The sequence below is a fragment of the Truncatella angustata genome, assembly GCF_020726525.1.
Source record: "Truncatella angustata strain MPI-SDFR-AT-0073 chromosome Unknown BKA67scaffold_14, whole genome shotgun sequence".
Taxonomy (NCBI): domain Eukaryota; kingdom Fungi; phylum Ascomycota; class Sordariomycetes; order Amphisphaeriales; family Sporocadaceae; genus Truncatella; species Truncatella angustata.
The window spans coordinates 453,109-481,016 of NW_025763394.1; the positions used below are offsets into that span (position 1 = coordinate 453,109).

General features: G+C 46.1%; 7 protein-coding genes across 7 annotated transcripts; 2 read left to right on the forward strand and 5 right to left on the reverse strand.

The window, feature by feature from the left end:
- BKA67DRAFT_588334 (uncharacterized protein) lies at window positions 1–1,414 on the reverse strand. Its single transcript, XM_046104373.1, has 7 exons — window positions 1,054–1,414; window positions 898–994; window positions 755–841; window positions 584–700; window positions 473–533; window positions 341–418; window positions 1–286 (listed from the first exon to the last, which is right to left on the reverse strand). The coding sequence occupies exons 1-7, from the start codon at window positions 1,191–1,193 to the stop codon at window positions 171–173; spliced, it is 696 nt and encodes a 231-aa protein (XP_045951110.1). The 5' UTR covers window positions 1,194–1,414; the 3' UTR covers window positions 1–170.
- A 2,522-nt stretch (window positions 1,415–3,936) lies between these two features.
- BKA67DRAFT_588335 (heterokaryon incompatibility protein-domain-containing protein) lies at window positions 3,937–6,463 on the reverse strand. Its single transcript, XM_046104374.1, has 3 exons — window positions 6,271–6,463; window positions 4,678–6,214; window positions 3,937–4,616 (listed from the first exon to the last, which is right to left on the reverse strand). The coding sequence occupies exons 1-3, from the start codon at window positions 6,413–6,415 to the stop codon at window positions 4,400–4,402; spliced, it is 1,899 nt and encodes a 632-aa protein (XP_045951111.1). The 5' UTR covers window positions 6,416–6,463; the 3' UTR covers window positions 3,937–4,399.
- A 4,086-nt stretch (window positions 6,464–10,549) lies between these two features.
- Window positions 10,550–11,431, reverse strand: BKA67DRAFT_528610 (pectate lyase; the record flags this gene model as incomplete). The annotated part of the gene is made up of 3 exons (XM_046098963.1): window positions 10,550–10,821; window positions 10,898–11,056; window positions 11,113–11,431. The coding sequence occupies 3 exons, from the start codon at window positions 11,429–11,431 to the stop codon at window positions 10,550–10,552; spliced, it is 750 nt and encodes a 249-aa protein (XP_045951112.1).
- Window positions 11,432–13,051: 1,620 nt separating this feature from the next.
- On the reverse strand, window positions 13,052–13,688 carry BKA67DRAFT_588344 (uncharacterized protein). The gene is made up of 2 exons (XM_046104375.1): window positions 13,591–13,688; window positions 13,052–13,421 (listed from the first exon to the last, which is right to left on the reverse strand). Exons 1-2 carry the CDS (start codon window positions 13,623–13,625, stop codon window positions 13,277–13,279), a joined length of 180 nt encoding a protein of 59 aa, XP_045951113.1. The 5' UTR covers window positions 13,626–13,688; the 3' UTR covers window positions 13,052–13,276.
- An 806-nt stretch (window positions 13,689–14,494) lies between these two features.
- BKA67DRAFT_139651 (uncharacterized protein) lies at window positions 14,495–14,940 on the reverse strand. The gene has a single exon (XM_046095054.1). It carries the CDS (start codon window positions 14,894–14,896, stop codon window positions 14,531–14,533), a length of 366 nt encoding a protein of 121 aa, XP_045951114.1. The 5' UTR covers window positions 14,897–14,940; the 3' UTR covers window positions 14,495–14,530.
- Window positions 14,941–20,502: 5,562 nt separating this feature from the next.
- On the forward strand, window positions 20,503–21,162 carry BKA67DRAFT_542565 (uncharacterized protein; the record flags this gene model as incomplete). The annotated part of the gene is made up of 2 exons (XM_046101126.1): window positions 20,503–20,909; window positions 20,997–21,162. 2 exons carry the CDS (start codon window positions 20,503–20,505, stop codon window positions 21,160–21,162), a joined length of 573 nt encoding a protein of 190 aa, XP_045951115.1.
- A 2,080-nt stretch (window positions 21,163–23,242) lies between these two features.
- On the forward strand, window positions 23,243–25,042 carry BKA67DRAFT_528432 (uncharacterized protein; the record flags this gene model as incomplete). The annotated part of the gene is made up of 2 exons (XM_046098944.1): window positions 23,243–23,882; window positions 23,934–25,042. 2 exons carry the CDS (start codon window positions 23,243–23,245, stop codon window positions 25,040–25,042), a joined length of 1,749 nt encoding a protein of 582 aa, XP_045951116.1.
- Between the last annotated feature and the right edge of the window lie 2,866 nt (window positions 25,043–27,908).

The window sequence follows — 27,908 nt, forward strand, 5'->3', positions numbered from 1 at the left end:
TATTTGCTCACTGAAAGGTCAGCGTAGTCAATTGATAAAATCACGTTATATGTGTTGTGCCCATTCATCGCGATAAGCTCTAATACAGTCTGAGAGACTTCAAAGGAGAGCCTGCGCATTCCACCGAAGACCGAGACAGGAAGTTATGCGTTGATGGTCTTCTGACGGCTTTATCTGTCATCCGGGGCGTGGCTGGTCTTGCTTTGGTCGAGCTTGAGCTGGCGGGCCGTGCTATATATTTTTTGCATGAACTCGACGTAGTTGTTGACGTTTTGCCCGTTATCGCCTGTGTCACACTCGTAAGCTTGGTTCGTAGGTACATGTTGATCTGTTAGCTTACCAGCATACTCGCTGATGAGATAGACAAACTCATCTGTATCAAGCTTTGTTGGATCGACAACAGAAAGGCATATTATATCTGTGCGAGACTGTTAATTCGAGCCCTGAGAGGTCCTACGCCACGTCAACTCACATCCCAGCAAACCCTTCCATACATCAGAGAAACCCTGGACGGCTAGATTCCACTTAAAGAGCTGTATTGTTTCAGTATTCTGAACCCGCGAGACTGTATCATAAACCATACCTTGATGTCAACGCGTACAATGGTGTTGTGGACCGCGTAGATAAAGAATTTCTCTTCCTCCTGCTGCCCTGTCGCCGTGTTCTTCAAGAACCTATCCAGAGCAGATTTGACGACTGTCTTTATGCCGAAGACGTCAACGATATATCGACCCACGGATTGGATCGAACATACCTTGAAGCCCTTTCTGGAAGCTCCTTTATCGTCATCATCCCCAATCTGGAGGAATGAATCGATTATTTCATCAGCTTCGTCCGCAGGCTATAGGCGGTAACTCGTCAGCAACCAGAAACGCCATGCAATGAAGTAGCGCGAACCTGATCACTTATTTGAACGGAAACACGTCGGTGCCATCTGAGGGCCCGCGTGCCGGGCACCTGAGTTTTGGCCACGGACTCTGCGTTAAGGAACTTCCTAAAAGGCCACTATCAGCTACTGGTTTCAAACCTTTGCAATAGGCAGAAATGCACTACTCGTTTAGTTGAAGCTGGTATTCGTCAAATTTCGCGTGCATCATCTTTTGGAGAACTTCGAGGTCATCTCTGGCTTTCTCCTCTGCCGCTCTCTTGGACGCTTGCTCTGAGCTTCCAACATCTGGGATGGTTTGTTCCATTTTGGTGTTTTCCTTTCGGGTGTCGCAGGCTCGGTTCCCGATTCTATCGGAGAGGCAAAAAACCACCAACACCAATTAATCACACGCTGTTATGTTAAGCGGGAGAAGCGAGTGGGAGACAAGTTGAGAATCATGTTCTATGTATGTTTAAATCTAGGTGGCGAGGGGATCTAATCATTCCTACTATATGCCAGTGATATTGGGAAGTGGGAGGTGTGGCTGGCTGAAGTCTTTGTGTTCTGCGCTGGACTAACCCAGTCTCGTCTAGATAATTCAATAGCGCCACCTAGCGCACATCCAGACTCTCTGCGGCTCAAAGTCTTGTAGATCCATGCCAATGGTTGCAGCTTCATTTGGTGCGTGCTTGCAGTGTTTACGGATTGTTCATTCAGACGTGATCGGGTTCAGATGATTCAGATATGTTTGTCGTGGTAGAATAACACTACCTTCCTAGGTACCAGCAACCAAATGAAATTGAATGATGAGCAAACTTGAGAAATGTGGTTTTCGAATGGCCGCTTTGAAAACACGACAGCATTCGCTGACGTTAATCTCTTCTCAACATGGGGACAGAAAGGGATATTTAGAACTAGTCTAGTTATAGATACAGAATGGAGTGATTGTTTTTTGAAGTTCATAGTTTGATGCAATGTCTCATCCCAATGCTGGTAGCACCCTGTTGTTATATTGTCGCCCACAGGCAGATCCCTGTAGCGGCCACGCAACGCTGAAGTGAGTCATCTTAGTGCTCAATGAGGGCACAATGCAATGAAGGGTATTGGTCGCCTTTGAAATAACATGATAATGTCAACCAACATATACTGTTCGAACACTACGTGATATCTACGGTAGTCAGAAACCCACAAAAATACCAAAACATACAACACCAGGGATTTCCCAATGGTCACCCACCTGGGTATCAATTCAGCACTTCAAGGATTCTGGGATATACCTAACTACCTGGTAAAATGGGACCACCACTTTCTCAACAGCCTGTAGCACGGTATTGTGTAGCGAGCTCACCACGCTAGACTATGGATCGCACTGTCCATTTTATGCGCTTTATAACTGACAATAATTACGGACATATACCGTAGTGCGTTGGTTTCTTGCATTCAAAGCTAATCCACCGAGCCATCGCATTCAGCGAATTAGTAGTTCGAATGTTGCTAACATATCACGGTACTCTTTTAAGGTCTTTTGCTGGCCGTAACAGCAGTTAGAGGATGATGAACTTGGGATAATTTGGCCTTTAGAAAGGAAGACTTCAAGGAACCTGTCGTGCTTTGCACCGTGTTTCATTGCATCTATCGGACAAGGGCCTAAATCGAAGCTGTCTGATTGATGGTTTGCACTCATCTGCCATATTACTGCACCGGCAGCGCCGCTGTTCCATGCTATTCAAGGGAAGACGTGCTGTTTTAGGATACTACATTATATTGGTCGAAAGTGAGCGTGGAGTGGTTTTTTTAGTTTTTTTTCCCCCGTAACCCGCCGCGCTTAAGCTGCATTTGCAAAAGAATAGCTACGTACGAACATGAGTCCTTGTAACTGAAGACAAATACGTGCCAAAGACAAGCTTAACAACGCTTGACTAGATTGATGCCAGAAGAACTAGTATCGTAGTATCGTAGTATCGCCATGTCTTTTGCAAAAGTCTTTTTTAACACTAAACACGAAGACAATCGCAAGAAACAGAGATTCTGGGAACGGCTTAGTATCATTCAAATCATTTAATTGATGCAGGGACGAAAATAGGTGGTAAACGGAATTGGAGAGAGTTAGCACACAATATCTGTGATTAAGCATAGGAGCGTGAAAGATATCACGAAAACATAGAAGCGCTCGAGGCGGACTATGCTAGCCTTGGAACTCTAACGGCGCCGGAGCATGTATAGTCCTCTCTATAAGGCAGACTAGTATGCACGGCGCGTCGCAAAGGAAAATACGGCAATCCTGTAAACGAGGGAGCTCAGATAGGCACGCTTCTAGCCTAAATTGGCATAAATACAACCATTCGGCGTAGCGCATGTCAACCACATTCACTCAAAAACACCAAATGCTATTGCGATTGAATCATCTGAGGATTGTGTCCAATAGACGTGCCGAGTGGTGATTTTAAAAAGACATCTACCATAAAGAGGTCATTTATACGACGCATTACATTCACTAGACCGAGCATTTAAAGTACCAGGTCCACGAAGCAGTAAACGCTCAACTAAAGTAGCCGATGCAGCGAAGTAAAAAGAGAAGCCCAACACTCGATTGGCTACCGTCACCAAAGAGCTTTCCATATCTGACTATGAGAATGGTGGAACCGGAACAACTATGTAGTCCAACAAAAAAGAAAGGTGCCTACGGAGGAAATTGATATTGAAGCGGCGACGAAAGTTGTAAGCTAGACGCCACGGAGGCTAGTTACCTCACGCAGTAGATTACAGAAGGTGATAAAGGATCCTGTTAACTTCTTTGAAATAAAGTAGTAAAAAGGTAGCGAGGGTCGTTTTGTACATTAGTCGGCTCAAAATGTAGTGTAAGAGAATAGGAAGAGTCCTTCAAATCGTTGAAGGTTACTTATGTTTTCATTAGCCAGTTTGATATAGTTTCTTGCACAGAGTAATAGCCTCGTGCGCAAGGCCAATGGTCTAGAAAATGGTGCACACAATGCTCAATGTTTCGAAGCCGGACATCATGATGTTTTGCAGAATTCTGCTGCTTAACCAAGAGATAATAGATATGAGCGGGGAATATTTCAGCATGGATTGCTTACAGCATTGGCAGAGAGGCTCGACAACCCTCGTTGCGCAGCCCGGCCAATATGCTTTCTCAATAGTAGGATGTTCCAGCCACGGCAGTACTCCTAAGCTGCTGATTCGTAACCATGCGAGCCGATGGTACTGCCAAGTTCGGTGAGCTGCTATCAAAATCGCAACTCCCACAGTGCTGTAATTCCTTATGAAAACGTTATTTTGACGTCGCAGTTTCGCGTCTTATCGCACAAGCTCATCCAATTACATCCAATTTCGAATAAGTAGAAAGCAAAGGCGCTTATGTCTCCCTCAGATCGTGGGTTCTTATAATAGGAAGCGGCGTCACTTTTGCTCTTTATGGCTCTACGCTGTTCGCCCCTTGAAACGTACGTATTGTTGACACTTATAGTAGTATTGCTAAGTATTCACCCATCACTTACAGTCGCATGCGGTTTCTTAGACAAAAGTAAGATCACTTTTATTCAAAGAAGAGGGGTCCTCGATCCATTGCGACACGGCATGTCCATACATCAGACCATACACGTAGCAGGCAGAGATGACACGGTACGTGGGCCTGTTCGCAATATCCACTGGCCGAATGATCACAGGTGCTTGGACCGTTGGTATGACACAAATCAAATCGCCTGGCTGTACTAGGGGCGACCCCGTTCCACTGCCAAAATGTTCATTAGTTTAGGGATTTCCCGAGGCTAGAACAACATCATGGTACGTACAAATTTCCATTGCTTGACACGAAGAACCTGTGGCCTTTTATGGTCCATTCGGCTCTAGGTCCAAACGGGATCCTTTGAGTTGTTTCAGTTTGCTGTTTGAGCTTCTCGCTTCCAGGCCACCTTCTTAGCAACTCCTGGTATATTTCCGGGCACTTGTTCTGGACGAATTTCGTAAAACTGAAAAGAATTTCAGAATGATTCTCAGTATCGATGGTGTGTAACAGTGTGCTAGCGAACCGCAGTATCATATCCCTAAATGAACCGCTGCTTTTGCATTTAATCTCATGGTCCCAAGCTAGATCCCAGTATTGCTCCAGTACTTTTGGGAATGTTATGGCTTGGTGATCATTGTCTTTCACTGGGTATGGCGCCACTGGACCACAGCTCCCAACTTCATCTACCAGAAGTGCACTAATTTTCAGCATGTTGCCACATATTTCCGCGCTGATTGAGGCATTGAACACCGGTGATATGCTTAAGTTGGCATCATACCTACCGTTTATACAGCCGGTACTGTATTTATCGAAGTCTGGATACCAAGATGATTCGTCTTTCAGATCCGTGTCGGACGAATGCCAAACCAATCCCAGGAAGCGCAAGGACTTTTTTGCCAACTCCGAAAAAAGACGCCGCCTTACTTCAGAGCTGCTGATGGTATAATCCGCTTGAATTATAGGTCTTCCATCTGGTTGCCTGGAGAGGGGGTTGCTGAGGAATGCAAAAACAAAATCACGGGGATCTGTTGCCCTGAGTTCATTCATGTTCAGGAAGAGGATATCCAGAAACTCAAGATACTGTTCACAACGCAGAATTTGTGCCTCGTACTGTAATAAAGGAGATTTCCTGATCCACGTGTGCTCGAATGTCAGTGCTCTTGCAGGCAGGTACGACACCCAGACCTTTCCAAACAGTAACCGAAGGTAGGCAGACTTGAAGTCAAGACCCGGGAACTGCATCTTGCCATCGTGATACCCGTAATATGACGACCATGCACATATGAATTGGATCGCCTCCGCGAAGTCAACAGTGGCCGAACCGTAAGCTAGAAGGGCGTCTTTGGCGACGCCTACTTCCTGGAGAACCCATGCACGCCTGAACCATACGTTGCCGAACAGTCTTACAGCGTGTTCGAGTTGGTTCCTTTTGATCATACCATCGGGATCATGAAGCGGGCCCCAGGCTTTGTGAAACTGTTGTGGCGTAAGCTGCTTCTCGACTAGACGGTTGAACGATTTGATGACATCGATCGCGGTCTGTGCTGTCCCACTCATGTCCGTGCCTAGCCATACGATGACACGAGATGCGGACTCGTAGATCGATCCCATCATAGTGACTGCATAGCCTTTCTCGTTGAGATCAGACTGGTTGATACAGATCGCGTCCGCCCAAAGCCTCCTGTCAATGTCGGGGAGGCGTAGTTGCTGCAGCGCGGAAGCTAGACTTTGTGTCGCGAACGTGGCTTTGTCGTTTATACTGATAGGCTCAGTGGGCCTCGGATCACCCCACACATATGATATTGCCTCATAAGGTTGAATGTCTGGCTTTTGACTTAGTTGATATCTGGTACGGCCGTGGTTTTTGGGAGGTGCTCACGTTCTGAGTCAAGGTCGTACGGCTCCAAGGTGCATGAGAGCGGGGACTCCCAATTTCCGGGAGCAAGAACCAATACACGGGCCCATCTCTCACCAGGAAGTGAGGAATATATATCTGTCATATTAATAATTGACTCAATGGCCATACTATTGCGTGAGACGTCTTGACTTGGACTCAATTGTAACAACAGGAGGTACATCGGATTGAAGTGGGATTTGACCTATATACCGCATGTGGGGCTTTCTTTACCGACGTATCACGTAATCAACTCGGCACAGCAGGGCCAACGATGAACTGTCAAGTTTGGCGACTGACATCAATTACCCTAACCAATGACGAAGTTGTCGTGACCATCTAGCTTCTCATCGAAAGATAAGTGGCGACGATCAGAGCGCTACTTGAGGCCGGTGCGGATGTTAACAGCCTCCCATATTTGCTTATGCTGCAACGAAGCGATGCTTTTCTAAGAATACGGGCTACGTTGCAAATATTATCCAATTAAGTTCCATTGTGAGAGTCATGTTCACAAACGAATATCTATCATTGATTTTCAATCAAGATTGCTTTCAAGTAAGTAGTCAACCGCTGTTAAAAATAAAAATAAAAATTTGACGCTGTCACGGATCTATTGTTCATGATGTATAATTAAGCCTCCGCAATATCATCTGGCCTCGCAATCCTGTTGATAAGAGGTTCCGACTCGTACATGTCGATATGTGTCTGAGTTAACCTAGACAATATCACGACGGTACCGTTGTCAGAGATTATCCGGTATCGGATTGCAATAGGGTATATAAGGGCTGGAATCCTCCATATGTGATAGAGAGTAGGGCTCAGCGCGTCAATACTAGCACCCTAGTACTCCCTTGCAACATCAGCGTCTGACAACTGTTCTCGATGCAGGTCGCTGCGACAATATAGCCAAACCTGGAGCTACCGCCAAATATGGAAATGCGCTTATTGTGAAGCTTTTGCAAACAATTCAAAGTAGGTATTTGAGTAAGTGGTAACTTGGTGCGAAGTTTTGTTGACGTCCATCTAATAGACTCGAGGGTAAGTGGCGTACGTGGTTGAATTGTAGTTTCTTTTCTATATCTTTTGTTAATTTCCTTCACAGGTTCCTTTGCAACACTCGAACGAAGTGGCTCTCGTACTAATTACTTAGTAGAGAACCGAAATTAGCCAAAGAGGAAACTTAGAATTATGTGCTTCCCAACTTCCGCAGCATCCACGGCACGGACGTATTGTAGTAGGGACCATTTGACCAATCGTTGTAACAGACCGACTTAATAGTCCTATTAGGCTAACAAAGAAGATTTGAATCAGTCATGAGGAGAACCGACGTTCAATTTTTACGTCAAGGCTGGTCAATCACGAAACGTCCCACAGTATATATTAGACCATGGAATCGTAGTATTATAACCGGTACTTTTACCAGCACCCGCTGGTCTTGATGACCTTGAGCCATAGCTTCTCATTGTTGTTCAGTTACGCAGCTATAATACAATTTTACTCAATAATGAGAGTTTGGAAGTGCAAGATATGCTGCAGTCTGGATATGTCTCTGCCTTTCAGTCAATACTAGCTCTCGGCGATGTGTAGACTGTGACAATCCGGGTCATTGCCCCTATTGCTAGTCAAATCCACTCAGAGGAAGAGATCCCATCACGCTGAGACTTTCATTTCCTGCCAGATTGCCAAAACTCGGCTGAGAGTTCGAGAACCCCCCATGAATCTTTCATGATGACTGGGTGTTCAAGTGATGGACCATGCCTCACTTGGAGACCAATCACCATCGCGCCGACCACAGCGAAAAGACCCTGCCACAAGCGGCTTGTCAACCTATAGTGGCTGTCCCGCAGTATCTACACTGCCGCGTCTTCAAGAGAATTGACTCTGACGTGTACCAGACTACATAATATAGTGAGTGAACCGAACCGAGTTCCATTCCGCCGTGAGACTGCAAAATTATTATCTGGAGTAGAGGGTCCCTACGTGTTGCGCTTTTATCTGGCTACCTTGAATAGCCTAAGGTAGAGAAATTCTGGCTATGGTTCAATATAGATGATCCAGATCATAGACGATGAATATAGGCCATCTCAACCTAAGTCAACTGAACTCTTGCTGCTGTGACAAGGGTTATTACTAAGCAGTCATGGACCGAAACGGAGCATACCAAGCAAGCCCGTTTGTGATGGTTTTACTTTACGTAACTATGCACATAGATACCACGTATAAACTTCTCTTAAGCACTTACCTCCCCTCTGAACCCACAACATGGGCCAATTAATCGTATCACATTTAGACGATTAGACAATTCTCCATCGAAATAAGAGAAGCTTCTGTAGGCAGAGCTCTGCCGGGTTGGTATGTTTCACGGCGTCAGAGCCATGCTACGATTGCCTTTGCTGCACGTCAGCGACGCCCCAAACGCCAAGATTTTGTATTGAGTCGGACCTGTTATTGTAGCTCTATTTAATACTAAGTTATAAGTCTAATATTGATACATCTAGTTATAATCTGTTCCATATCACTTTGGTAAATTAGTAATTCAAATGTCAATTTGAAAAATATGAGGCTTGAAACTATATAGTGTTCAGTCGTAATCACCAATTGGCCTTGTAATCATTAAATGATAGTCTTGACCGCTAATATGTCAGAGTGCCTTGTTAGTCGAAAGTAATTCCACAGCTTGATACCCTTCCTAGCGTTGAACTCGCCGGAATTGGAAAATGAATCGGGCGAACAAGAAATTATACTTAGCATACATTCCGCTGTGCGCCATATCACCATGTCGCGATAGCCATATACTCGTTTGGATAGATATTTCCCCGTTTTATCATCCTGGAACACCGCGTAGCAGTTGTGTTAATCGCAATATTTTGATTTTATGTTCTGCACCATCGAATTGCTCATTTAAATGGGGTGAAAAGTACAATGCCTTTAGGATGACCACGCTCACAGGCAATCCATTGTTCTTTAGCACCACCCAGATTTCTTTTGTGGACGGCAGGCTTAGCTGTACCATCTTCTACCAATTCTTCATAGCTGAGGATTGGACGTCTGTCCTTTTGGACTACTGTGAAAATAAGTCTAAAAAAAGAGTCATGATTGAACGAACAGGTCCAGGTCAAGGTATGGATGACCGTCACTGGCCACAATTTAAGATGATAGTTTTCATCCAATGTCCAACCGTTTGCTCACGGATAGCCATGGAATGTCTCCCGGGTATAAGGTAGTTTGCGACTGTTGCTGGTTAACACCGGCACCCAGGGCATTTGGCTTTGTGGCAGGCCAATCTCGTCAACTATATAATTCATATTCACTTACCAACTGGTTGGTGTATCAGTTTCCCGATCAAGTAGCGACGACCGAGTCATACAATGAGAGATTCAACTGATGTTCACCTATACGGCAGCACATAATGTGCCGGTTGAGATGTTAACGACAAGCCGTGATGCATGTATCCTGTGGGGGATGCTTTGCGAAGTGGGTTTACGCTGAGAGGCTTTTGAGCCTCGTCCTGCTGAAGCTGCATCACATTCAAAGAGACAATATGGCTTGCGACAAGTCTAAACACTGCTGGGATGTAAGTCACATGTCCGTTCTGTAGACAGGCCGGGCTACAGATCTTGTACTGCTCTCAAAAGAAACAAAGGCACACACTGGTGGAGGGCATATGCTTCAATGAGCTTCAGACCCTATTTGGGTTACACCCCGCGGTGGATAGACTTGGGATCAACTACTTGTCGAGGCCAGCGGTACGATCATTTCCCCACTTTACTGGGCCGTTGTTCAAGTGTAATAAAAGCCGTGCTGGACATGTAAATTTTCCTCGTGACATTGCTCATCATTTACAGGCTTTAGCTATCGAAAAAGAAGAAGATACAGCTCGTGACTGTGTCATTTACGGCCCTACTGTACGTCAGACTTTCGCAGTACGCGAGTTTCCAGGTCACTTGAACTGATTTCTTTTTAGACGCCTTATTGTTAGCGGTGACCGTTTACAAAGCGTAGCGTGAGGTCAAAGCACCCAAGGGGTGGAATTACCGATGGTTACATGGAAATGAGCGACACGTGGTTAGCGAACAGTACGGCTACGGTGGATATCAGAGGGCCTAATCATGGCTAGATGGCAAATATCGGATAACTTAGGATTTTCGTATAGGCTCAGACAAATATCTTGAAAGACCATCTATCAATGAGAGAGTTATTACTTTACTTCAGTCGAGGCGTCACAAAATGCCTCTTTCAAGAACTCGATGTGCAACCAGGTAAATCAGCACTTGGGTAGCTTGCCTAACTCCAGCTTGCCTTGAGCTCCTAGACAGTTCTGCTTCCCCGCGACCTTGGGACTGTCGCCTGAGATCTCGCCTTTATTGACACCCTGGAATTGCTGGCAGATCTCACCCTTTACAGTACCACACGAGCCACTGATGGTTGCGGTATCACCATAGTTGGAGTTGATACCCACTATGTTGGTTGCAACGTTGTTGGCCTTGAGATTCTGTACAATAACTTTGCGAGGCGACTTCTTCTGGTTGTCAGTGCCTACACGGTCGAGGAGATTAGCAACTCTCCCCTAAGAGCGAAAGCGTTATGAGGGAATGGAAACAGCTTTGCTTACAATCTCCGCAAGCCCGGTAGACTTTACCCACGTTCACTACAGTGTAATCCTTGATCGTAACAGTTCCCTTTCCATTGTGTTGGATAACCTTGTCTTCCGCATTCTGCGCTCCGCCGCCCTCGATCAGCGCGTCACCAGCTCCTAAAACGGAGACAGCATCTTAAAACAGGTTAGCAAATATATCCCTGTTGTTTTTATGGGGATTTATTGTTCACCCTCGCACACATCGCGGAACCATGCCCTGCGGACTGAACACTTTCCCAGACAGTGAATACCCTCAAGGGCGTTCGCTCCGATTATGACATCCTCTATGGTTGCTCCGTCTTCGAGGATGAATACGGCGTTTTTGCTGCCAGTGTCGCCATCGGCACACTTCATGCCCCGATCGAACTCGCGGTTGCCAAAGTTTTTCACTTGCCCCTTCAGGATTGTTGAAGGGGTCGGTAATGCGGTAACGGTCCCCACGCGCGAAGGTATCTGAAGGACTTGAGAGGCAGAAAGGCCAACGAAGAGGGCGAGAATGGGCAACTGCATTTTCTTTTAGATTGGAAGGTAGGCTTGAGAAATGCAAAGCTTGTGCCTCTAAGCGAAAGATCAGTGTAATGTATCGTGGTTGTAGTTATAGAAGACGAGCTGGCTGGAGAGTCTAAGAACCTTTTGCAGCGACGTACGAACCTTTCTTATACTCCATCGCAAAGTGCTTTGTAGGTGATATACGGGGTGTATACCATACGGATATCGTGAAACTGTCTCCACTCTCGTATGATGAATATTTCTCTCTGCTGCAAAGAGGTGAAATTGCATTGCTTGGCTATATGGACACTTCCATCGTATTCCCACACGCTTAGACTGCCAAGAATTTCGATGACTCGAGACTTCTGTGAATTGTGGCTCGTATTACTTTTGGGCAGTCATCTGCCGTTCAAACGGATGACTTAGTAGGAATCTCTGCTAAGAAGATTAACAGCGACATTCCCAAAAATATTTGCCTTCTCATAAGTGGTGCCTGAAAGCACATCCTACCGGTACAACATCCAGCGTTGATGATGGCTAATAGTCGTGCTGTCCGTTAGATTAGCATAGCTGTTCGCTAAGTGGAGCCTCATTCACCATAGGGAGCAGCACTTGGCGTATGTCTCAAGCAAATTATGAGGGCGCCATCATTTTCACTTCCATGCGATTTCGGTGATAATTTAGTCTGCGAATGGAATGGGAAATGGGAGTTTTCTAGTACAACGGGAAGCCCGACAACCAGCAGAATTGCAGTGCTCCCATTAGCCACACGGGTAGCTGCCCCTGGACGACTTTAGCTGGTGCACGCTTGGAAGCTTGGCAGTTCGGGTAGCAATATGCGCGCAAGTGGTACACTTTTTAGACTTCACGTAGCCGATTGTTTCGAGTTCTAGCGGCTCGGCAGTGGCATTAAGTTAACATAGGCATTACACTCGTCAATGCAGAACAAGACTGGCCACTGGAAGATACTCATAAAAAGAGGCCGTATCAACGCAGATACGTCCAACCGTTTGGTTTTACGAACAACCAGCTATCACATGGCCCGAGTGAGTATGGACAATGACATCGGGAATGGCGTCAAACTGTGGATGGACGGAATTTTTGAAAGAGCGAAACATAGCATGGCACGGTATTATATCAACGCGAGGTGGTTCAGCTTTGCCGTTGCTTCCCTCATAGTAACAGCATCTAAAATATATGCTCAAGTAAGATATTGCCTCGCAGACAAGACATCTGCAAGTGATGTATAGGTTACAGGTGTGCGTAGTCTTATACCGTATATTAACAAATAATAGTTAGTCATTTGGATGACTTGTACAAATAACCGGTTAAGATACATGGAAGGAAAAAAAATATGTAAATATCTAATTGCGTTTGTCTAACAAATGCGTCTATGCCGATCAGCAGTAGATAACTTTTCAAATAATCAATATCAGAGCTTTACGTGTCAGCTCTAGCGCTGTGGTACAAGAAGCTCAAAACATACGGTATTATAAGTCTAAATTCTATGTTTATCAATTAAAGTCTGCCATGGCAGGTTCTATGGCAAGATGTCTTGGTATGTGAATGCTTGCATAGGAAGAATATGATTGAGTAGTTGCTACTAGTTGTGGCATAAATGCATTAGCATAATGTAATAAGTCCAAATGTCACTGCCACATACGCGCACACACCCACTTACTTCACACGAGGCTTCCGTCTACATGCTCACATTGTCAGTGTCTATCACGAGCGACGCTCATCACAGTATTAAATCTTTCCAACTCTTTCCCACTCTTTCCAGCTCTTTCCAACTGTTGAAATCCATGCAATTGCACTAATCTGTGCTATCCTAGCATTTAATCATTGAACTTGAATTTGCTAGGGTCAACCAGTGCCACTGCGGTGTCGCGTCAAGGAATTATGTCTGTAGCACGACGACGAAGAATCATACGAGGCTAGCTCGTATGCCTGGGTCGAGCCCAAATTCGTAGAGCCCATATACGTGAATGATGCCGGGACAAAGGAATGTCTGATTCCAATCAGCTCCAATCTGGGAAACTCGCTGCTCCATTTCCGATCGCCAGATCGACGCCGACGTCTCTGAGCAGATGCTGTGTGGAAAACAGATTCCGGCCATGGCACAGTGCCACATATTTTCAGCCGTGCGCTAAGTGTCCTTGCGTGACTTGGATACTCACCGCGTGAGGTGAATTACTTCCGTACGATTTGACATGAGTCGAAGCACATTGCGAGGGGCTATTTGCAAGCTAGGAGCTATTTTGCAGCTCTGATTAATTGCTCCGGAGAGCTCATGGAGCTTTCGTGTGCTAGGACAGAGGTGGTTACTTAAATACGCTAAGCTGAACAGGGGTATGTCCACCCGCTCAGGATCCTAGTCTGTCGGGTGATACACCCCTCTTCCTCTACCGGGATACAATGTACTGAAGTTGAGTTGAACAACAACTCTATTATACCTAAAATTCGAAATTTACAACACACACACACACACAATATGGCACCATTAACACGTTCGGCTTCGAAAAAGACTTGTCAAAAACCTGTTACCGCACCATCAACCACTCGGAACACACCAAGCTCACTTCTGCTTCTAAGACAACCGATCATACATCTATGCATCGACGTCAACCCGCGAAGCAAGCGGCCGCTCAGCCACGCCGCCAAAGCCAGCTGCGCCGGAGCCGAAGGCTCGAGTCGTCGAATGGTATTAAATTGAAGGTCCTAAATTCTCAGATGCCGCAGAGTTACTACGACTAGTCTAGTTAGTATTCTGCGAGAGGTTCAGACTGTGAGATGCTAGCACGGCAATACTCAACGCAATCGGCTATTCCCAAGGTTCTTGAACGGATGGAAGGACGAACGGGCTTTGGGTTATTTAGCTCGCATGATACGCCCAAGCATCCCTTAAATCAACACTTTTGGAAAGGTCTTATACGGCGTATAAATGGCTGGGCAGAGGGGCCTGTAGGTTACCAGGGACAGCCTGCGCAACGCATGATCTACTATCTTTGGTGGTTTGACGAGTTGGCCCAGCAGCAGTGCAACTAGGAAACCAAGGAAATCAAGTGTGCACGTCATGGGTGGTGGTCGTGAAAGTCCATCCCTATCTTTTATAATGAATTAGAGGATGCTGGAATGCCTGCTTACGAGACACAGAATGTACGGTTCCAGGAGACCACTAAGTGCTACTTTCCAGGGGGATCCCGGACATGCCGAGGGCGTGAACGACTGGAAGACCATCAAGAAAATTTGTTGCATAGCGTTCGCCCAATTCTCCTCGGCTGTCTCATTGTCGGCCAACAAACCAATCTGCCTTCTCTCGGTAGACGACTTCCATTTCAGAGTCTCTACTTCCAAGAGATCATAAACCGTGGCATTGTTCCGCTTTGCGCTAGGAGCTGGTCCTTTGCCAGAGAGAGTCGTAGGCGTCAGGGTACAAAGCGCTAGCAAACCACCTGTGGTTGTCCGTGTTAAGGGTTGCATCATCACTAGAGGTTAGTGCTAATGTGACGCCTAATCTTGTGCTATAGGCAGCATATATCGTGCTTTTATGTGTGACTTCCTTGTCGGTGATATCTGACCTCGATTAAAACTGACGATAGCACGGCTATGAGCGACCTGTCGACTTCCTCTCAGTCTTAATCATGTACATCAATTCATGTAACAATCGACTCAGAACTGGCATCGCCGCTTGCAATGCATTCAATTTTGGATGGGTTTTACTCCATTGTGCCGGTCGCTCAAAGAGTCTTTTCGTTTGGCTCCATTCTAGCTAAGAGGGCATATAGTCATTCTATGGGGGTTGTACGTTGTGAAGGGAACTGAAACAAGGTGAGTCAAGAATTATGTATTCCAGGGAGTGGCCGTAACTTTCGAGTGTTCGCTTTGCAACCAACTGTAGCGTCCATAACCTGTCAATATTTTGGAGAACAATTAGCTTCGGTAAGCGCTCCTACGAGGAATTAGGAAATAGCGAAAACCTGGTCGCCTTGAACTCGTGGAGAAAATGATCTGAATATGGCGGTCTCAAATAGGATCTATTCTATGAAGGAATGAACATTTTACGTGGCGGGATGTCTATATTCTTACCACTTGTGAATGAAGAGATCGTCTGACCGGTCATTTCGCCCATGGTTGATTCGTTGCGCATATTGGTAAGCCAGCACCAATTATCGTTGCAAAAGAAATTAGGTGTGTCTGAAGTGCTATCAGCAGTGTTGCTGGAATCATCAATCACTTTTTGATCACTAGTTGTTGGCTAGATGACCATGTCAGGATGTGTATGAGAGAAGGAGAGGAAGACAGACTCAAGACATAATCACGGTCATTAATGTGCTTGGCAGCAGGTACCTGCCAATACTGTCAGGCTCAACTCCAAAGAATATCTGCATGGTTACGCGAACCGTAGGGATACTGCTGTAAGTGCCCAATGTGGTGACCGTCACCTTGGCCATATCGATTGTTTCAGAAGGCAGTAAGTTCTACATCATGACTTTCTACGATACTGTAACAACGACCATCATACGTGCCAGTAGCTCCGCTCCTGGTGATTACACCCTGACCGATAAACGTCTAAGCCACTTACTCCGTGCCTCTCGTATACACATGCAGTAAAATTACCGCCACTGCGCAGATGGAGCTAATGTGGACAGTCATTGCAATTTAAAGACCTCTGGACACCATACTCATCGTGAACGCACGCTCATTTCCCCATGCATCGGGCCCTATACTGTATTTCTGTTGAGCCGAGACCTTCATATCGAACTGGATGTCCTCCACTATTAGGGGAGTCAATTACAAGCCCCATGGTATACTCTAATGGTTGTTTAGTACTTAGTCAGTACCTATACGTAGCTGTAAGGGCAATATGGCAATTGCTGAGATACCAAGAATCTCTGGGAACATCGAAGTCACATGAAAACAGCAAAGTACTATTGCACTGTGCTGACGGGACAGAGGTATTCCATGTCACCAGTAGCGATATCGGTCGTGTACCGTAGCCGGAAGATGCTTCAACTCGAAACAGGCGCCACATGCCGCTAGCGACACCGTATTTAGTGGCTGGCGCGATGGCATAGCACGGTATATCGTTAACGTGGTCGTTGTATTATTCAGCAACTTCGCTATTATAGTGTGGTCGAGCAATAGAGAAAGGTCTAGCCCATGCGAGGTTGTGCCTGAGGTTGCACTCTCGACTGGGGTAGTGCCACCACAATATTACAAAGACAAATGATGGCAAGGATCTGGATGAGCCTGATTGTTACGCACATAACCGTACGGGGGTCGTTACCAAAAGTCTTCAAACGCTCTAGTTTGTATAAATAGCTGCAGTCGGTCCGCAGCCCAGATGCTAGCAGAGCCTTGAGCCGCAGTTTCGATATAAGCTATAAGCCAGTCGCTATCGAGCACTCATACCACTAAAGATAGCCTTGTGAGATAACAAGTTTAGCGATAATGCTTAGCGCCAGCCGACATCTCGTGGTTGCAAGTTGCGGACCAGTTATTTAAAGTACGTAACGAACGTCTTGGCGAGCGAGGACTTTTGGTAGCGACTTCCGTGCTTCCCAACACTTTCAAACGCAACCAAATAAGCAACCTGGCTTATAATAGGTTACCCGCAGCGCATTTTCGTACGTGTAGATAGTACAAAATGCAAAGACCAACAGGGAAAAAAAACATACAACACCGGGGATTCCCCAGTGGTCACCCACCTGAGTACTAATCCAGCGCTTCTCAGTTTATCTAGGGCAGAGCGGACGGGATGCCGAGTTCTCTAAGAGCTATGGTCGTATGTGCTGGTTTAATTGTTAGAAACGAGTTATATACGGAAGTTCCTATCAAAAGTCTTCGGCCGCTCCGCATAGTCTTAGCATACGGATTTTATGCTGGTGGCCCGGATCTAGCAGCATCATAGTTATCGACAGCTGCGAGCGCTTGAGGGTCGCTAAATAAAACAAGTGGAACAGCCTAGAACCAGGGCGTTTAGTGCTCAAGTGCCCTGGAACTCCTGCGTAGAACAGGTGTCGACAGGGGCCTCACAGCTATTCACACAGAGCGGGGCGGCTGAAGACTTTTGGTAGGAACTTCCGTAGACTATCGCGACACCTAGCCAGGTGATTAACCGTGCCCACCCACTTTCGCACGCACCCCCTTTTGCACGCCGATCTTCCGACGCGTCAACAACACCACGCTTTTCTTGTAAATGCTAGAACTCAACCAATTGTAATCCTATCGATCTGATATTTTCAATATAGGTAAACTAAATGAACGCGATGTAGCAGAAGTAATTAGTTTGGTTCGAAACGGCGAAACGATAACGCGCGTAGCCAAAGCTTTCGGTATCGTACGGTCTACTTTGTCGCGACGACTTAACGGGTCGCAACCACATTCCTTAGCCCACGAAACGTTAAAGAACCTATCTGAATTGCAAGAAATGGAGCTTAAGCAATGGATTTTATATGAGGAATTATGTAGACGCGCTCCGGGCTCGAATATGGTGCGACAAATAGCGGCTAATATCATGACTAGTATCGGCGAAATCGACAATACGGTCACCCCTGGATACAATTGGGTATATAAGTTCCTTAGCCGTTACTTATACTTGAAGACTAAGGTTAGACATGTAATTAACGCTAAGAGGGTTAAAGGCATTGAAAAACAGACCGTAAAGGACTTTTACACGTATATATCACAAGTTAAAGACACTTATAAGATCTTACTAAAGGACATTTATAATATGAATAAAATAAGTGTATAAGAAGCCGAATAAAGTTAAGGCATAGTTATCAGGACGTCTAGGTTACGTCGTTTACGCGTTACGAAAAACCTAACAACTAAATAGATGTTAATTATCTATAGTATTAACGCTATCGGGTTGAAAACAACGAATACATATATATTGAAGTAGTGAGTGTTGGCTATACTAATACTACAAGGGAGCCAAGTGAGTCGTACGACCTTCGTCGTGGTTGTCCAGGGTCTGATCAGTATAAGGTCGAAGGGATGGAACTTGTAAATAGTCGAACGGGCATGCTCCTTCACACTTTTGACTTCGGTAGCATGGTTAGTTTTTACAGCAGTGCATTCGGAAGACGACGAGAGTGGCTCGTCGTCACTAATTAACGTTATTTTGGTCATCAAGTTCATTCTTTCCATTCATTTATTAGTGATCAACCCGCGAGTGAACCAGCGAGTTCGTCGTGAGGCTTATAACCTAAGGGACAAGACAGTGGTCCTGGTTCAATATTAAAAGGAATAACATTACAAGCATAATGGTTACTTGAGGATCTTGAGGAAGCTAAGTATATAGCGACCCTTAAGGGCTAAACCAACTTAGTAGTGGCGTTATCATAGTTGTTAAAGGTCTTCGAGCTAGAAACCAGATTATAAGAGTCCCTAGACTGCCCAAACCTATGGAAGATACTCTTCTTCGATGGCCATAATACTCATGTTATACCCGGGTTTATACTAAGGGCATTTAAGAAGAGGATTGCCTTAATATACTTATTAGTATATATAAGCGAAACGCTTTAACCACTTAATAAGACGGTCTTCTTATCGTTAAAGTCCTATTACTATAGGCTAATAAGCCTATACCGTGGTGTTCAAGTTACTAGGCCCGTTAATAAGTAACAGATACTTAAAGCTTATAATAAAGCTTATGCCCTTGCTTTTATAAAACAAATTATCGAAAGCGGTTAGGCTAAAACGGGTATTTACCCCTTAAATGAATTAATAGTGTTAGGTAACCTTAAGTTCTTCCTACTATTACTTAATACTTAACTTATAATATTATAAAACGAGTTAAATTTAGCTAAAATTGGTCTATTTACTCCTTATAATAATAAGGACCTTCGACTTTAAATTAAGGACGTTATTATTAATCATTCGCAAACTTTTAAGATGTAAAGGAGTTGTTTAGGAAATGTACTAAGTTACTTAATATGGCGCTCGCAGAATTAGTAACAATACGTTAAGCAAACCTCGATTTATAAGCTAAACTAGATAATCATAAGCCTAATAAACGTCAAATAGTTAGAAAAGACCCGAATAAGGTCTTTACTAGTGTTATAAAGATCAGACTAGCGCAAGACAAGCTAAAAAGGAAGATGCCTAAGCTATAACGTAATGAACAAGTCCCTATTGACTCGTTCCTCGAAATATAACCTTCCGCGCGAAAGCGGACACGTAAATAACCTAGAGATAGTTTATTTGAATTAATTTCATGGTGTTATGGCTAGCAGTTGTTGTATCTATCTATCAGTGTGTTTGAGGAAACGTCGGTAAATCGGCGTGCAAAAGGGGGTGCGTGCGAAAGTGGGTGGGCACGGTTAGGTATCTATCTTGTTTTTGCTTGTCATCGCGCGCATTGATATAAGGGAGGACTGCTTTCACCAGAATAGGAGTTGAATGCTGCCTGCTATGAGAGGGAGCGGTCGTAGATGACGGCTGCGCACACTGAAATCTAAAATCTCATTATTTTGTTTTGACTAGGGCCATTTGTGAGTAGATGATCGGTAGTGAGGTCGAGAATAATGCTACCTGATGTTCAACCCTATACTGTCAAGATCGGGCACTACCTCCAACCAAGTCACTTCCTATTTACATGTGGGTCCAGAGATAGTTGTGTTTATTTAATAGTTACCATGCCCATGGCAATTTATTACACAAGCAGCCAAGTTCGCTGTTTCCTATAGTCAGGGCTTTGCTGGTCGGACTGGCAGCGTTTTACAGATAATACTCTTCATGATTCGCGGGATCTCTCCAGGTTGCTCCGCATGTGATTGTGTGTCAGTCGCGGATTGAAGCTATTTCATGGGAAAATTCCGACAGATTAGTAGTAACATTACGTACGGCTATGTGAATTATTGTTTACTAAGTCGGACAAGTATCTAATCATAACTATGGGAAGCAAGCCCACAGCCCAACACTACCTCGGAGCATCAATTATGAAGACGGGGCTTACAAGAGATTAGGCCGCCAAGTTACCGGATGTCATTGCATTGGGTCATATCCCACACGGGTTCGTCAATCTCATCGTCTAGCAGCCTCTCGACCGCAGAAACCATGCATTATGGACGAAGCTGTGCATCATGTTATATCGCCTGGATGCGTATGAGGAGGACCACAATTTTGGCCAAGACAGGGTCGTTGTGATACATCCCAACCCTGCCAATGATGCCCCGATTACGCCTGGAACCATTTGCACTCATTGTTACGTGGAGCCGGCTAATTTCGATCACATGGCCATGATGCTTCAGGGCACGGTTGTGTTCCGTACCACGCAGAGAGGCGTGCTCTTTACGGATCAAGAATCACTCAAGCAAGGTAGACTGCTCTTGTGCGATTTTGAGAACTACGGTCAGCTCAAAGCCTCCTCCCGCGTGTGGCTACTCTGGAGCCCCATGGTCTACGCGTACATCTTCGGGCTGGGATGGTACGGAGACAATGTCATTAGGGACTATAAAGATGCCGATAGTGATTGGGAGGCAAACGCACCGTAAGGCCCATATCTCTCTCACCCTCTCTCTCTCGTAGCACACCGTGAGTCGTGGTTGCTAATTTTGATTGCAGCCTAGATATGGAGTTGCCAATACTCAGGCTTCTCGAAAGCGAAGCAAGAGTACTTTGAAGATGATGTAGATACCGACTACTGGACAATGGCTATCGAGAAGTACGCTTCTGGTTACTTAGAAATGGAGGCAGAGGGCAATGGTATGGCGCCTGAGTATAATCTCGCGAACCTTATGTAGACTACGAGCAGTGTACAACTCGATTGTGACTGGCGTATCAAGAAGTAGGATGGTCCTTCCCAGCGTATCCGATCTGCACAGACTGGTTAATGCTTTGCACGCGGATACAGATTTCTTATGGGCAGATGTGTCTAGTTGCCGGACTCCTCCCTGCTATTGTTTCAAACAAAAATGCCAGGCAGCTATCAAAACGAATGCGAGGTTTATCGCGTGCCCCTCGTCTGAATATGATCTGTGTTGCCGCCATTACCGCACTATCTCGCGATAGATTCAACCCAGCAGTGTGTAGCAGTTAGTCTATCTGCCCCCCTCGCCCCTTTCATATAGCCTGCCTATGCCAGACGCCGGATCATCCAGCAGGCAAGCAGATCGCGCGCTGCACTTTAGCCGATCTCCTTTTTACCTCCTACCCAAAAAAGAAAAAAGGGTATTCAGAATAGCGTTTCTTCTGCTCTTGTCATTTACCCTCTTGCCTGTAGTATCGTCACTTAAGAGTGCATTCAGGAGCCTCAGATGTCAAATGCGACAAATTGATGGTAATTACGTGAAATGCAAGACTGTCTTTGATGTCGACGGGTGAGATACGGAATTGCTCATCATGGACATTTTCTGCGACGAAGTTGTCACCATCAAGAGCCATCCACCGAAGATCGGGATGTTTATAGAGGTCTCGAAGGGTGATACAGCTGGACGATTTTACTGCGTCGTCCATCGGGACGAGCTTCCAACGATTTCGAGTCGAGCCATTGGCCCCGATAATGGCTCAACCGACCGGTTCTACTAAGGTGGTAGCTGTGATGCTTGCCTAAATCGCGCCTGAGGCGGTAGTAGCTTTGCCAGCTATTAGGTCGCTTACTATAGTTGCCCCGCCGATTTGACTCGCCACTACTGCAGCCGTTCCCACAAGTGCTATTGAAGCTCCTGACAGTCTTGCCGATCATGCGCGGAAAACTGCAGCCTCGATGGCTATAGTACCGATGATGGCTGGCCCAGCAACTGTCCCCACAGCAAGGACCATAATGTCTTATAAAATCAAGGACAGTCAGTCTCTAAATCATAGTGGACTAGTGATGCACAGATTAACTGACCTACAGGTTGGATTCCGGAAAACCAAGATGGCCGCTCTTGCTCTTGTTCGTTCTGCTTTTAACACGCAACAAATTCATGTCGTGCTATGTGGCGGCTCTCGATTGGCGGAGAGGTGCATGACACGACAGGAATACGACTCCTATCACCGGGCCAGATTAGAATTACAGCCTAGACTTCGACTGGCGGATGAAGAAAGCAGTGTGAAGCGATGTGCACAAGGCCGGATTCTGCGTCGCCCGGGTCACAGGACGCTTACCATAATGCAAAGCAATAGATCAGTTTAAGCGATATATCAACCAATATTCTTTGCGATCTAACTCTAAAGACAACATAGCTAGTTATCGATGCCTTTGACGAACATAATAAGGATCTCTCTAAGCTACTGAATCTAACTATTCAGAACTCAGTGCTATCGCCCAGCATTAATTGAAATATCTCTAGCTGCGGTTGGCCTGGAATTGAGGACGTTTTACGAGTGGCGTAGCAGAAAGTACAGCTCTGTTTCGAGCCGGATACAGATCTCGTAAATTATACCATAGCTGTATATGTTCGACATAAGGTCTTGCAAGTGCGCAAGCTGCTCAAAAAAAAAAGAGCGTATATGATTGGAGTTTGCGGCATATCATATTTGTTAGGCGCCGTGGCGCCTCTTGGCTGGGTGTGATGCATTAGAAACTATTGAATGTGGCTGCACGACTGCTGTTGCTGCTGAAAGATAAGCGCCGAGCGATGTCAATCACTTGGGGGCTATGCATGGCTGCCTGGATATATGAGTAGGATAATAGCAGTCTGGATAAGTCTTTGATAAGTCTCCTCAAAGAAAACTGCAAATTACCGATCTACTCAAACAATGGCGCTGCAAAGCGATAGACAACTATGTAACGGAGTTCCCGTTGACCACCGCCTAAAGCGATTCCTGTCAAGCGCCAAGCAAAAGCATGCCCACGAAGTCGGCAAACATGCGGAAATAATCGAAAACTTTGGAAATACTATGGTCCGCGATGACAAGACCACGCCAACTCGACACGAAACTGGTTTCGCCAAGTGGCTTGCCAAACCCGACATGACAGGAGGTGTGGTCATTGCGCTACAACAACCTGCCAAATCGCAGGTCTTCACCGCAGATGTGGAATGGGTTAGAGACGAATGTGCCTCATTGGCCTACCTGAACAAGTGTCTCGAATTTGTGGAAAGCACCGGCGGTATGAAAACGACGAGCGTCTTCGATGCGTTCCCATTCATCATCGAGAACATTCCCACAGGAGAACTAGCCAATGAAGCGAGATGTGCATACAATACTTTTCGCTCTATGGTAGATGCGAAAAAGCCCGAGGTTCTATTCGCTTGCTGGCGAATCCACGGTCACGACCTTTTCTTTTCCGGGAAAGGACCGGGTAAAACCAAAGACATAGATCGATTAGAGTTTGCGAATGGCCACGTTGTCCGTGTCGTGAACGGGTTCCATCCTAGCTATGTGGCCAACTACTGTCCAAATGAGAGCTGCTTCCGAAAACTGTTCGCCATGGAGCTGTGTAAGGCATTCTGTGAGCTGAATGAAGCTTGGCAGGAAGATACCTGGATGGACGATCTGAGAAGAACGTGCCGGCTACGAACTGGGCAATTAATGAAAGGTTCATAATGAAATCAATCTTGGTCGTTATCCTGCTAACTCCGTCTTACAGAAAAGGGTACAGACGGCGAGCAGCTTAACACGGAATCAGGTCGCAGGCTTCGAAGAAGTACAGCGGTAAACACTGCTAGCAAATACAAGGCATACACTAAGTCCTTCGATAACGGTATGGGTAGCATTTTCAAGATCTTCAGCCATATGGTATCCTCGAATTACACGTCCCAAAGCACGTGGGAACTCTATATACTATTTGTTTTCAACCACAATACGTCGGAAGGTATTTGTGATACTCTCCTAGCCGTGTCTGAGGCGATGGGGCAATTTGCATCTGAAACCTCAATGAGAGAGCCCGCGCTCGTAGAGCTTGGCAGACACATCAGTCAGCAGACACTCAAGCTCGTCAAAGACGACGTTCCAGATCTACTGGTCTATAAGCGAGGCTTATACAAGAATCTCTGGAGTAACCGGTTTCTGTCGAATAACTCTCGAGGACTGAAGAGGAGTTTGGAGGGGATAACGGTGCGTTTCATCGAGGATCTGACGGAGTCGTTTTCGGAGTCGGCAACGGGCTGGACGTATACTCCACAGCTGGTGAATGATGCTTTCAAAGAACTTGCTGTTAGCTTCGAAAATGCTCTAGGAAAGGAGTATGATGAGCATCAACAGGCCTTGGCTGCCAGCACCACGACTGGTGTTGCTAACCTAAGCGCGTCCTTGTACGCACTATCGATCGCGAGCACTCAATCGCCGGCTTCAGCAACTTCAGCTACGAATAGAACACCAACACGGCCATCTCTCACAGACAATTGCTTCAGATGCAGCCAACGCGGTCACTGGTCCAGGGAGTGTCCCAACCCTCCTGTCAAAAGCACCACACCGCCTACATCTCCATCTAGCCCGAGATGTTATAAGTGCGGTAAAGCTGGCCATTATTCCAATGCTTGCCCGAGTCCTCGCAAGGGAAGTGCCACAGCGCCCACCCGGACGAATTCGGGTGATAAATGCTTCAACTGTAATGAATTTGGGCACTGGTCTGGCCAATGCCCCCGCCGTAGGCAAGGTAGCTTGACGCCGTCGAGATCTAGATCTGGTGACAAGTGCTATTCGTGTGGCGATACGGGCCACTGGTCCAGCAACTGCCCGAGGCGCACGAACAAATGATAATGGTGAGGATGAAACAGGTACCGATAGATCCCCACATCACTTCATAGGTTTTTTGTGCAAGGGTGAAACATCTAGGTTGATTTTGTATTCAGTTTCCTCGTTCTGAGGCTGTACAGCCACAAGCCCTTAGCCATACCAACCGTCTGATCGAGTATCTACAAGAGGATAACAGACTAGAGAGCCATGACGACGTGCCCGCAGATATTTGTCAGATGCTGCACATGGAGGACCAGCAGAGAGTGGAGTTGGAAAGAAAGATGCTGTTGAAAGGGCGGTTATCTTTTGACTTGGATCTCGATGAATTGTGTATTAACTTTTCGATATCCTCCTGCACTTCGGCTGATGGCTCATCTCGGACGGTGAAACTTTCCATGGCTTTTTCCGATATGCCACGAAAGCTGGCCTCATGGCCTCTGTTTTGTGTCTTTGAAGCAAACAGTGCTCGTGGCCCATCCGTACCCATCTTGAGCGGTAATTTTGCAGCTTGTGGAAGCATTTCATCATCGAGAGTGTGCAATAGCAATATGATATTTCGAGGGCAAATGGAAGTAACCAAGGTAAACTGGGGCAGACAAAACCTTAGCTCTGTTTTCATGGGACTCATGGTGTCTAGCTATATGGTTAGAGATGCTACGTTCAGCCGCCTGAAAGGGAACTCGGACGTGAATACAACGAATAGGTCACACCTCTGAACGATGCAAGTAGTCTCCACACCGGACAAAGCATACATATATTACATGTTCAGCTCGTGTGACATGGATTGCATACGATGGTGTCGTAATATACAGACGCTGATCACGACTTCGCGGATTAGAGACTCCCGGAAATACACGGTGCTCAAAGTGCCAGGAGTATTGAAGGGACAACGAGTTGAGGGCGCCCATCCGGCGAGTTTATAAAAAGTGGATGATTTCTCGTTCGCTGTCTCGCTGTCCATATGTATGGGTAAGGACGCCAGGACACTCTGATCAACCCCCTCGTGGCATGAATCACGATGGACAACGAAAACACAATCCGCCTCTCTGAGGATCCGATCGGAGAAGGTGACTTTCACACAGAGAATGCCGAGAGTAAGAAGTTTCGCACTCTTCTCGTGGACTGAGGGGATGAACTGGTCTTGACGATGACATCGTCCGTAAGGTCTCAAGAGACATCAAGCATGTCATCCTCAAGGATTTCTACTCTTTCAGACTACACATCTATTGAGAATTCAACAGAAGCACATCAAACTCGAAGCGATGAACTGAAATTTCGATATACTTGAGAACAATATGATTCAGTCATTCGGCACGATAGTGACTATCCCTTTGAGACTTTATAAGCACTAGGATGTCTCAGATATTTGTCCTTGGCTTCGGCGTCAGCCGAGTGATGCAACAGACAATCCTCAATCTCCTGATACCCTTTTTGAACTGCCAGATGGAGCGGCGTCCAATTGGAGCAACGCCAAATCTTGTTAACCACTGCAGTGCCTAATTTCAAAAGGGTTTTGACCATTTCCTCTTTACCAAGAATCACGGCGAGATGAAGATCCTCAGTGTGCTCCTCGAACAATGTATCCGCCCCATCTTCCAATAACCATCTCAGGCGCTGGATAATGTTCTTCCGGCGGTTCTTAGTCATTTGATCATTGAAGTCACAATTCGTGTCAAGTTGGGATGCGACGAGTTTGAACGTGCTGAGTAGGTAGTTGTCTTGACTCGAGCCAAGAAATTGATGCACGGAAGTAGTCCAAACTTTGAGTGTGGGCGACAAATTGGAGAACTGACTGAGTCTATTTTGTGCAAGTTCCAAGGTGGTGAGGCTGCTGGGTCTCGACTCAGGGTTGGGCTTCGAAGTCCATGCCAACCCCGCAAGCTCGCTGATCGTGTCTATACGGAGCTCACTGATTGTCACTATAAAAGGTGGAGAAGTCAGCCACAGCCAGATGTATCCGTAGGCAACTTACTGCCGAAGGAATATATATCGGACTTCGAAGACGCCGGTCGATTCCGTGCTTCCTTTAATCATTTAGCATTTTCCGGCATGACCAAGGGCAGCTTAAGGTCGCTGTAAGTTGATAAGTCTCACCGGAGGCATGTAAAGGCTTGTACCTATGCCGATGGAGTTTTTCCGATCATCACTGCCGGTACTAACGCTAATGATACCCAAATTGCAAAGCTTTATGATTTCTGTCCCGTTCCCCATAAGATGGGTGACAACTATATCGTTAGCTCAATCCAGATAACTGTTTTGCTCTTTCTGCAAGTACTTTGGATCAGTCGCTTACTATTTGCCGGCTTGATATCCCTATGCAGTATACGCGACCAAGTTCTCTCGAGCGAAAAGTTACCTTCCTTGTCTAACGAGAGACCATGGTGGAGATATGCGACAGCTGCGGAAATCTGGAAGACAAATGACCAGATTCGGATCTCCTCCATCAGTGGGGGCAACAATGGCTCTGGTTCCAAACGCTCGTCATGCCTCATGTTCCAGGGCTGGTTCGAGAACGTTGTTTGCGTCGGTGACCATGGCTCGGTTGACGTTGGCTCTGTAAGAGCTGTGGCATAGGTGTCAATGGTTGAGTTCTGGTCAGGTGTTGGGGCTATGAGCGCCGTCACATATACGTCCAGGGTTGAACCGTCGCTTGGGTCTGCCTCATTGGTGGCGCTGGGAGTAAGGCTATATGGTTGAGCCAACTGTTCACTTATAAGGCCCATCGAGAGAGAACGACTACCGTCGACTTCCTGAGTAAAGGCACATTTCCGAAACTGGGATTCAATGATCTTCCGCATGTCGGGACCTTCGCAGAACTCCGTGTATATAGCAGCTGTGCTAGTATCCGGATCTTCTTCATAGCCAAGATAAGCTACAACGCAGGGAT

Coding starts and splice junctions, on each gene's coding strand:
- BKA67DRAFT_588344 (XM_046104375.1), bottom strand. CDS start 13,625: ATGTCAAATCGTACGGAAGTAATTCACCTCACGCG. Junction 13,422..13,590: donor GAAGTAATTCACCTCACGCG/GTGAGTATCCAA, acceptor GATTGGAATCAG/ACATTCCTTTGTCCCGGCAT.
- BKA67DRAFT_588335 (XM_046104374.1), bottom strand. CDS start 6,415: ATGGCCATTGAGTCAATTATTAATATGACAGATATATATTCCTCACTT. Junction 6,215..6,270: donor GTACGACCTTGACTCAGAAC/GTGAGCACCTCC, acceptor GTCAAAAGCCAG/ACATTCAACCTTATGAGGCA. Junction 4,617..4,677: donor GTGTCAAGCAATGGAAATTT/GTACGTACCATG, acceptor ACATTTTGGCAG/TGGAACGGGGTCGCCCCTAG.
- BKA67DRAFT_139651 (XM_046095054.1), bottom strand. CDS start 14,896: ATGATGCAACCCTTAACACGGACAACCACAGGTGGTTTGCTAGCGCTT.
- BKA67DRAFT_588334 (XM_046104373.1), bottom strand. CDS start 1,193: ATGGAACAAACCATCCCAGATGTTGGAAGCTCAGAGCAAGCGTCCAAG. Junction 842..897: donor CCGTTCAAATAAGTGATCAG/GTTCGCGCTACT, acceptor TACCGCCTATAG/CCTGCGGACGAAGCTGATGA. Junction 419..472: donor ATGGAAGGGTTTGCTGGGAT/GTGAGTTGACGT, acceptor AGTCTCGCACAG/ATATAATATGCCTTTCTGTT.